The 11,373-nt window shown below is 34.3% G+C and overlaps 1 protein-coding gene across 1 annotated transcript in view; it reads right to left on the bottom strand.

Annotated features, from left to right (window-relative positions):
• Positions 1–4,447: 4,447 nt before the first annotated feature.
• The window catches only part of LOC128988773 (delta-1-pyrroline-5-carboxylate dehydrogenase, mitochondrial-like), a 28,151-nt gene continuing 21,225 nt past the window's right edge, over positions 4,448–11,373 (bottom strand). The window contains exons 7-12 of the mRNA XM_054410393.1: positions 10,789–10,976; positions 9,675–9,897; positions 8,521–8,699; positions 6,800–6,988; positions 5,701–5,819; positions 4,448–4,945 (exon numbers count right to left, since the gene is read on the bottom strand). Coding sequence (XP_054266368.1) covers positions 4,833–4,945; positions 5,701–5,819; positions 6,800–6,988; positions 8,521–8,699; positions 9,675–9,897; positions 10,789–10,976 — 1,011 coding nt within the window. The 3' untranslated portion in view covers positions 4,448–4,832. The remainder of the gene's footprint in view (positions 4,946–5,700; positions 5,820–6,799; positions 6,989–8,520; positions 8,700–9,674; positions 9,898–10,788; positions 10,977–11,373) is intronic.

The raw sequence follows: 11,373 nt of genomic DNA, 5'->3' as shown, positions 1-11,373 counted from the left end.
AAAGCCATATTTTTATGTCATCAATGGTTATTCAACTTACAAAAAAGGAGCATATTATAATTTTATTGTCATTACAAACTGACTACCATGACAAAATAAGTCTGTCCCTCAATTTGGCGTCACGACCATTTGGGAAAAATTTTGAACTTTGGAGCACGACAGTGGCAAGCCTGGCGTCGATGGAGTCAGTTGGTTTTAGAGACTAGTTCGGGGTGTATGTCAGGATTGTAGTGCCGGTCGTTTCGAGTTGAAAGGAGGAATTACAAGATTAATAAAGGAAAGATTGTATTTTTTGTAATTTTGGTGTGTCCATGACCGTAAGTAGTCATTCGATGAAGTAGGCATGGTGTTAATTTTTGTTTATAAGATATTTCAATTGCTTGATTAACGTAGAAGTCCACTTTGTATCCTCGAACATGAGGTGCAGGGCTACCTCCAGAACAGAGCCAAATAACACGTAATTTCACGACCAAAGTTTCACGACCATCGCGGGTTTTTTCACGACCAATCCAGCCTTATGGATTATAGTGTGTTTGGTCGTGACAATAACTTTAATATAATTGTAAATTGAACAGTTTAGTTCAATTGAAACACATATTTTTATTATAACTAACAGGATAATTGAAAGATTGTTTAGAAAGATTTAGATTATTCCAGACAATTCACGACCGTACAGATTGTCCCTGACCATCACGTTTATGATTTCTATCATAAAAATTTCAAAAATTAAAATATCGTCATATTTCAATGTTTTATACACAAAAGAAGCACACCTCTATACAAACATAACGATTTTTCGGGTCTCAGGTAAGTTTTTTCGGAGTTATACAAACTTAAAAAGATTTTATTGGCTTTTTTTCAATTTTTTGAGTTTTTTTATTTTTTTCTAGAAAGACCAAATATACCAAAAGCTTAGTGACCTTTTTATTGTATAATGGTCATAAAAGTAAATAAGTTTATAGCAAAACATGGTTATACAAATAATTTAACTATTTTTAATATTCATTTAAACGTCCGTTATGGTCGTGACAGGATTTTGTGTTTTTCCACTAAAGATGCTCGTTTAAAAAGAAACTACCAAAGATATTGCGTTACCATGAACATTTTATGAAACTTCAATTGTTAATGAAATAAAAATAATAATAAAAGTTTTGAAAAAAGGGGAAAAGAATTTGCAAAGTGCTTTTCCTGAAAACGTACGTTTTTAAATTTTCACTCATAAATCATATAACACAATTTCATTGGACTTGTAACAGCAAAATACAAAACCATATAACCCCTTAGAATGTATGTGGCATTCCCAGTTTCAAGAACAAAGGATTTATTATGTTGGTTTACCTTATGATTGCCATGTTCTTGGATAAAACTTTCAATAAAACTCTACAATCATCAAGAAACAATCACAAGGTGAACCAACATAATAAATAACTTCCTAATGATGTTATAATTGCATTTTAATTGCTTTGAGCTACGTAGCTATTATATTCCCCCTAATGGATTTGATAATAGAAACCAATACCGAAACAATTATCTTTATTGACACTGACGTTTTGAATTACGGCAGATTACGACTATTTCGTCGTGCAAGGTTGGCAACGCTCCGTGCAGTGGGCGCGGCCGGGTTAGCGACTTCCAGAGTTAGCGAATTCCGCCGCGGGACAAAATCGAGTTAGCGGGTTCCGGAGTTAGCCAATTCCTGACTGGGACGGTTAGCCAGTTCCAGAGTTAGCCAGTTCCGACACACGACCGAGTTAGCGAGTTCCAGAGTTAGCCAATTCCTACGTCTCCTCCAATTTTAATTGAATTAAGTATGTAAGGTACCTTTCTAGCACTGTGTTATTCTGTGTTTGAGTATGGTTATTATAATATCTTTAGTGGTGTGTGAGCTTGAGATTTTCAATAGAGCCGAACTTTTTTCTATCATAAATTAAAAATTTACTTAATTTTAATAAAAAATAATAATTTAATCATCTTAGTCAAAATCCTTTTTTTATGCAATTTAATGTTAAGACGGTTTTATAACCATTGCTGATTTATGCTTTTAGGTACTTCTTTTACTTGTACTTACGTTGTCAATGTTTTTTGTAAAAAAAAGCATGATTCTTCTATCTTTCTTCTTAACGTTTTTTTTTTGTCCTAGGACGCTAGGCACGAGCCTGGGATATTGTTTTGCACATTACTTCAGGCTAGACCTAGGGGTTGCGGCATTATCACTTAGATAAAATCCATTGGTGACTTGGCGGGGATCGAACCCGGGACCTCAGGGACTGAAGTCCCACGCTCTAACCATTACGCCAGCTCGCTCCCCTCTTCTTAACGTTAGGATGTATGTATAAAATTAAAATATAATGTTTTTAGTAGATATAAAGATGATATAATAAACTAGGTTTATGTAATAAATTTCACCTTATTTATTTTTTTCAACAGGCAATTTTTCTTTAAAATTATCACTGTGATAGACAAAGAATACAAGTGAATATTAAATAAATAAATAACTATTCCAACCAAAAATAAGACAACTTATTGATTTTGAAATAGTTTAAGTGAACTTACTATAGCATAAATTTACTATTTGTACTATATGTATATTGGTAACTAAAATAGTTTATGATCAAAATAAAAAAATAAGAGAAGATTTATTTGAGGAGGAATAGATAAATTTGCATAGCGGTCTACCGCGATAGCAGAAAAATCCTTAATATCTCCTGCGGTAGAGTAATCATCCTCTTCTTCCGCCTGGTCACGGAAACGTTATAAATTGTCAAGTACGATCGCAGCAAAATCATGAACATTTACCGCGGTCCTGTATTGTGTCAGTTTGCTGATACCGTTTATTTTTGTTAGTCACCATTTAACTTAAAAATGCAAAACTGCTTAAACAAAATAATGGATTAATAGTAGTGGATTAATAATGAATTAATTAACAAAGTAAATATATCACAAATACCCCACCAATATTGTTACTGAATAGTGAATATGTATGCAAGCACAACTGAAATTAACAAATTATGCAACTAAAATTACCTAATTATGCAACTGAAACTGCCAAATTATGCAACTGAAATTAATAAATTGTAGCAAAAGAAACAATTTCTCTGGAGTACATGGATGAAGAAAGCTTAAAAAAATACTGACTACAAACTAATCGATTTACCTGTGGTGCAGTCTATTTCAGGCAGACAAAAGTACCAATTTCTCATAACGCTTGCCACCACCAGTTCTTCCTTCATCATTCTGCTGACCTCTCTAAACCGTCCAGCAATCGCTGATGTAACTCTTGTGAAATGTAAGAAGAGGGAAACATGTACTAAATATGTAGTAATATAATAAACAGTATGACCTTTAGATCCATGGATTTTTGAGGTTCTAACAAAGTCTATGGAAACAGTGATTAGTAAAAGACTGACAGCGTAGCCAACAGTTAATATCAATTTGACTTTAAATCTAACATCAATTAATTTACTGGGCAACATTTCATCAAATTTGTTCAACACGAGGCACATTTTTAGAAATCTTCGGTGCTGCCTTGCTGAGCTACAAAACACAACGATGGCCATTATATTCAACGAGAGTATATCCATTGACACAGCAACTACTGAAGTGTTACTGGACATTCTGATAGGCTTTCCCAGCTGTTTTAATTTGAAGTCTTGGCGAACAGCTGAGAATGACATCACTGTCTGAACCACAAGTAGTGTCAAACCCCAGAGAAAAGATGCTTTTGAAAAAGTGATGCGGTTGTTCATTTCTGGATTTTCACATTTAAATGGGAATCCATTTAATATTCTGCACAAATTTATTACCTCTCTTGGGACGGCAAACATTTTACAACTGGGTCAGAGAAGGGCAAGTTTGCAGTCTGTCTAACTGTTGAACTGTGGAACCTTGAATTTGTTAGCTGTCATTCACTGGAAATACACTTGTCAACAGAATCCACTGTTGACTGTTTCCTTGACAATGAAACATAAATAGTATTGATTGCGATTGGTGTAGCAATAACAGCTTTGATATTATTGATAAAAAATTACTCATTAATTTTTTTTAAGTATCAACTGATAATAAAAAAATATTCATTAAATTTTTAAAGTTTCAACTGATACTAAACACACACAAGAAATATTTTAGATTTAAGAAGCACATTTAAAAAAATAGTAGCATTTAATAGTGTTAAGTAAATAAATATGTAAAAGTACAATGTGCTGGTAGCTTATTATTTTAAAGTAAATAACAGAAAAATTAAAGCAATGCAGGAATGCACTTGAACTTTTGGTTCTTTTGACCAGAAAAAATTGTAATACTACGGTACTCTTTAGAAAAATGAACTTTTATTAGAAACTTAAATTACCTCTGAATTGAGAGTGAAAGTGATCTTGTACAAAGGATCTTTATCTGGAAAACCTTAATTATAAACATACATCAACCAGGTGTTGTAAAATAGCATACAAACTCAACACAACATAATAACTTTGTTTATTGACGTTAATAAATAATGTCACTAATTTCAGCATGTGTCAACAGTGTATTATGTATGGACCTTTACATAATCAAAATGTAAACTAAGAGTCGACCAAATAAAATACTGCTTACAAATACTATAAAATAGCTAAAAATAAATACATCCATTATTTTAAAACATTGATTTAGCGTTTTGGAAAAATTATACATAATGCACACGAGTTGTCTAAGCGGCGTAAGGTGGTGAATAAAAAAAATTACAACTGTCGGACTATTTCCTCGAAATGCTTGTAGCATTATTCACAAATACTGGTAGATCAGTTCATCAAAGTAGCACTTTGACTGTATCACAGCAGATCGTGTAGGGACTCGCATGTTTAGCCCATGTAGGGGTACTTCCACTCTGTGAGGGGTACGAAGGTCTCCTTGATGGACTGGGGGGAAGCCCATCTCAACACGTAGTGGGGACCACCAGCCTTGTCATTGGTGCCTGCAACAGCCAATCACAGGGCGGATTAGAAACAATACAACCAATCATAGGGAGGCTCATGGTACAGCACAATATTACAACCATCCACAATTTGTGACTGCAGTCCACTAGACATTGTTACAAAAAGGAAATTTTTAGAACATGTAATTGGCGAGGTTATTTTAGTAGGAGATATTGAAGCCAGAGGCCTAGATAAGTCACACAACTTAACAATATTATTTTGTTATAGTATAGAACTTTTTCTGATAGACAAATCCCAATGAAACTGTATACCGAGATGAAATGTCAGTGTCATGTTGTGTAACTATTTTATGTTAACATAATACGCTGGACTCACTACACTACTTTTCTCAAGTTAGCTAAAACACAGCAAACCTTTCCGAGAAAAATCACCAATCAATGATGTGGATTTCCCTTGATTTTATTAAATAAAACAACACTTATAAAAACTAACACTAATAACTGATAGTAATGTCTAAAATAACATTCCCTTGGATAATAATAATAGAAGATAGATCATATGAGAGAAGAGCTTCTCTCGTATTTGCATTTGGTTCACTCCAAGTCTACACAAATGTAATGCTACCTATTCTGTAGATGCTTTAGAGCCTATAAAGCTCTTTAGTTCTCTGCTAGTTTACATCAAAATAAAGTTTGGAGTATAGACATACAATCATCCTTGAATTTCAAAGTCTAACTTGTAAAAATTAAAGAAAAACGTCTAATTATTTGCGCAGACAACCGAGAGTGTATACCTGACATTCGTGCACCACCAAAGGGTTGCTGTCCGACCACAGATCCTGTTGACTTGTCGTTGATATAGAAGTTGCCAGCCGCATGCTTTAGCTTCTCCGTCGTCTCGTGGAGCCACTTCCTGGAAATCACAAGTCTTTTATCAAGTAATCCCGAAACAGTATAACTTCTTCTACAATATACAAAAATATACAAAACCAATCCCAGTGTGGGGCTACATAAGTAATAGTGAATGCAAAAATTAACCAATTGTACATAGGGTGAGGCAGTGAAATGGCATGATTCCTGCACCAGCTGATGAGGAGTGGGCTATTAGTGTGTGGGAAGAAATAACCATAGGCATCAAGGCAAGTGGGAATTTCCGTAGCCATGGAGCGTTGGATGAGTGTACAACGTGCCTTTGTTGTAAAGGCATATTTAAAAAATGTGGATAGTAGGGTTGTGCTCAGCGCACTTTCCCATGTGAGTTTAGTCTAATCGCCACGGGCTCCCTTATCATGAGGGAAAGCTACGCTCCTTTGGGTGAATAGCTTTGAAGCCACTGCTAGAACGACAAAGCACTACAAAACTATTGCAGACGTTTTGCAAACACTATGGGCAGATTTAATCTTACAATTCAACAATGTGTACAAAACCAAAGACGCAACTTTACTGACACTGTATTGGAAAAAAATTATGATTTTTTAAGGTAAAACATTAATTTCCACTCATGTACTTAAGATTTAGGATAAAACAACTATAATTTTTTTCAAAATTGATTATTTGCTATTTTTCAAAATTGTCCCGTTTCACTGCCTCACTCTGTATGACTAAGTGTAATGCGTACTTATTGGTTTGGATGAAAATGTTCACAAGGGGACAAATTTACATAAATGAATAAAACCAATGAATGTGATTTTTTTAAACAAAATTTTCAATGAGATGAGATTTTTATGGCAGTTTTTTTAATTGTATGTAACTTATTGCAGCCATGCAAACACAAGTTTTTGGTTCTACTTTTACAATAAGAAAAGGGTTTGTGGTTTATTAAATATGAAATCGGTACGAGACTGAATGTCCTTATTTGGATCAATAAATCAAAGTTAACTCATATTAACTTACTGGTCTTGTGCAAAGATGGCTCCTGTCAGGGCGTACGGGGTGGAAGTGTTGACCAATGATATGATCTCATCAACTTTATTGTCTGGGTAAGCGTAGATGGTCAACAGGGGTCCAAAGATTTCCTCAGTCATGATCTTGTCTTTCGGGTCTTTAGTCTCGACGATCGTTGGCTGTATGAAGTATCCTTTGCTGCAACAAACAACACAATCATTCAAAACAGTGAAATGTCAATATTTATACTTGCACAATAATTTAAAATATTTCATGAGAATATTGCCATGAAAACAAACCGGGGTATTATACTCAGACGGGTACAAATTATTGGCTATACACAAAAAGTGGGCAACATCATATGGACAGGTAGATATGCCAGGGTATGACGATTGTTAGTATTATCTAACTAAATTGTCACCACTTTAATTCGTTAAGTCAGACTGTAAGTTTGAAAAAGAATAAACTCATAAAAACGAATTATGCTTTAAATAATACTGTTAATTGCTCAAATTTGTAATATGAAATTAATGAATTGACAATGGAGACTGGAAAGTTATTTCGTGCATCACCCTCATGATTAAAATGAACAGTGGGACAAACATAATTATTCAAATAATGCCATCTGCATATAAATGATCTGTCAACCAGATTGTCCAGTAAACAATGTAGCTGATTTACAAACAAATTACAATTCAATGTCTAGGATTACTTACAACAAACAACTGTTGGGCATTTAATCTATAACTTGGTAACTTTTTTAATATTTATAGCAACCGACCATGAAATAATTGTGTAATAAAAATAGTGTTTATCAAAAAAGTCGGAATGTTTATGAATTAAAATTAAAGTTTTAACCAGAATACATAAGTCACTTCATATTCTTTTCACCTGTCAATAAATCTTCTGCCTTTTTAAGACTCGTATTATTTTGGTGTTCAAAGAAATACTACTACTTTAAAAGAAGTCATAAAAAGTCATCATTAGTCCTCAACAAATGTCAAAGTTGCTTCTTTTTAATATCTTGTACAAAACCCGGCCTTGTGTTATCTTCGCATCAAACACCATTAACAATATATCATCGGTCTACTTAGACTTGCTATCAATCCCATCCTATCCTATGCTGTAATACGAGCTAAGTCCGTTTGTCTGTCTGCCAGGAATATATATCTCGAAATCCAGTGGAAGGATTTTTACTAAATTTTAGAATTAGGGACTTATAGCCCTAAAAACGTGATTAGTAAGAGCCACTACCTCAGGAAAATTCGTATTTCGCTACACAACTCATTTGAATATTTAACATTGGCCTTATGGGTTGCTAAATAACTATATTTTAAAAAGTAAACAAAATACATGTAACATGTGTTTTCAACAAGCCATCTAGACAGTATACTAGCAAATTACAAAATACAGTACAAAGGGAAAAACATCAGTTGTAGCTATTGAGCAAAGATTACACTGAAGATTACTCGACATAAGGGAAAATAGATGAGTGTTTCGTATTGGTGACATTTGAGTCCAATGGAATTTAAATTCCACTGAAACTTTAATAATAAAAGCCTAAATTAGTTTAAATTGGTTTACAATAAAAATAAACATACCCAGCCATGGCTCGGTCCCTCGGTCCTACTCTATAATCAATTAACTTTGTGAATAACAGTCTAAAATGCCTGCCACACCAAAATAAGACTTTACCATGTAAACTTTTCAGATTCTATGAGATGTTTTACCTGTTGTCATACTGTCCACCACCGATGATCTCCAGGTTGCTGCTCTTCTTGGCGTGGTCGATGTAGCCGGAGATGCGGTCAAATGCTTTAGCATCAATCACTGCAGACATGAAGGAGTCAAACTCCATCACATCCGAAACCTTCAGCTTATCTCTTGTCTCCAGCAGCCCGCTCTTGATCTGCAGAAAACCAAAGTCACTTGAAAATTTACTCAGATGCAATCCAAATTATATCTAACAAATACAATCACATTTGAATTGGTTTTGACCTTTATTCAATGATGATTTCAATACAGATCCTATTCATAAGTTAATTTTCATGTCAGAAGATTTTCTAAAAACTTCCAAAATTACAATTGCAAGTTGTATATGTGTACAGGTACGGAAGTTAAATTAAATCAAAATAAAATTTACGTAGTCAATTTCAGATTACAATTCCAACACTAAAAATTTAGATTTGAGAAATCGCCTTTTAAAATCGTTCGACTTAAGTTGTTGATCTAGACAGTAACTCTAACCCTTTTAGAAGTTTTAACCTTGAGTCGTAGGTTTTTATTTTTTTCAAGGATCTGTCTCCCGAAACACCATCTCCAGCATTGTTTTCTGTCAAAATGATATCAGATAGAACTGCACATCTCCCAAAGTACTAATAGGAGAGCACTAATAGATTTCAGCTCCAATTTTATATACAGTGAAACCTTGATAACCAGACTCTCATGAGGACTATTGAAATGAGACTTGTTATCAAGGTTGACTTCTTATCGGGGTTTCCGGTTTACTTACAATAGTTACAATAACATGTGATCAGGGGTAAAATAAATTCAAGGGGATTTGAAAATGACACTTATCAGGGGTAACTTGTTATCAAGGATCTTGTTATTGAGGTTACACTTGATAATGATGTTAATGATGTTTGCACCATCATTAGATAAAGGAAATTGATAAAAAGTGACGATGATACATATCAAATGTATATTTAGAATATTATGTATATGTTTAGAAGCCATCTATATGGTAAATAGCGTTACCCTTTTTCTACAACATTCCAAATTCTCATCCAGATAATTTGAATAATTTGTATTGTACTGTTTCACAACTCTTCAAACTGCGATATTATCTACCAAACAAGTTTTTCAATCTAATCCAAATACTCACCTTAGGCCATAACGACTGAGGAACATACATCCTAGAGCACGCAGAACACTTCTGGCCGCAGAACTCAAACGCAGACCTGATGGTGCCGTTGACCACGCTGGTCACGTCGGCTGAGGAATGGACTAAGTGGAAATTCTTGCCTCCGCACTCACCTATTAACCTGGGGAAGTTCTTGTAGCTGTTGATATTCTTACCAACCTGCGTCCATAACCTGTTGAAGGTCCTGGAATGGAAGATAACATTGTTTTAGACCAATTGTAAACAACATGGATTTAAGTTCAACCAGACGTTACGCTGAAAATAAATCAGAAACATCCAAAAATATTTGTTTAAAGTTACTCAGATTAAATTCAAATTCATCCTTACTTATGTTATTTGATGAAAACAAAAAAAATAACACGCATAAAGATATTTTGTTTTGTAGCAGTTTGAATTAAAATTTGTTACATAAAATCAGTGTGCAATTAACTACGGTTATTAGTTTAAAGATAAATAATGACTGAAAACAGATCAGTTTAATGGAAAAAACTTTGTTTGATAATGAGCATAATGGACAATGGTATGTTTCAACTTAGAAGTAATTACAAAACAATTTCATACCAGGAACATGACAATGAAATTTTAGTTGACGGGAAACTAAACATTTCTGTATGCCGTACTTGGAAGTAATTTTTTGATACAAATACTTTATTGAAGTATCGTGTGATAGAAGTCTTGTTTCAACTTCAGAACTTGACATAACACCAGGAAACAATAAAATACCCGATTTGCAGTAAACCTGTAGAATAATCAAATTTAAAGTTGCATTATTAAGTTATGAGTAAATTTGCACCTGGTCAATCCAAGGCCATCCTTTTGCCCTTGACCATGCCCAATTTAAACATCATTGGCTCAATAAGTACTCAAGTGTGCTGCTACAAGGAATACAACAATGTTATGTTGTTAAATTAAAAAATCTATATTGAAAATTTACTTAATTGTTGGAATACACATACAAAATTAAGAAATCAATTAGTCTATTTTTCACAAGGGTAACATAGAGGACATGTTGCGTAAACTAAAATTATATTGTAAGTTCGACAAAATCTTTCCCTACTACTCGTTGGCTACTCACGGTACGGAGCCGGTAAAGTTGATGCCAGCGAGGTGGGGCGAGGCAGTAATGTTGTCACCAAACACTGGTCCGTCAGCTGGTACAAAGTTTACCACTCCCGGGGGGACCCCAGCCTCGGTCATCACCTGGTAGATGACGTAGTTGGACAACAACGCTGTGTCTGAGGGTTTCCATAGTGTCGTGCTGCCCTGCAACACAGGAACACACAGTTGCAAACGTCCTACGATGGTGACACAACAGATGAAAAGCTTTGTTACTGTTTGAGATCAGCTGGTTTTTTAGTCGGCCTACTATATTTGACTATTGATACAACTAGACGTTCCATCCCCATGTTTAAGACGTGGCTCCCTAGTGAAATTGTTTTTTTCCCTTTGTAAAATATAGTAGATTATTATAACGGTGTATTAGATCCTAAGAAAATGGACTGATTTTAACTTGTACCTAATGTTCAAGCTTTGCCTATGTGAGTGAGTTGATGACAGTATCATTTGTCATGTTTTATGGCACTATTGCACATTAATACGTCAACAGTAATATTGCAGTTGCAGGGCTTGTACAATGACTTTATAAGTTTTTTTACCTATG

This window comes from Macrosteles quadrilineatus, unplaced genomic scaffold, assembly GCF_028750875.1.
Source record: "Macrosteles quadrilineatus isolate MER2022 unplaced genomic scaffold, UCM_ALF_1.0 Scaffold_3__2_contigs__length_128488019, whole genome shotgun sequence".
Lineage (NCBI taxonomy): Eukaryota > Metazoa > Arthropoda > Insecta > Hemiptera > Cicadellidae > Macrosteles > Macrosteles quadrilineatus.
Note: the sequence above shows the minus strand (reverse complement) of the source record. Positions and strands in the feature narration are given on the sequence as shown.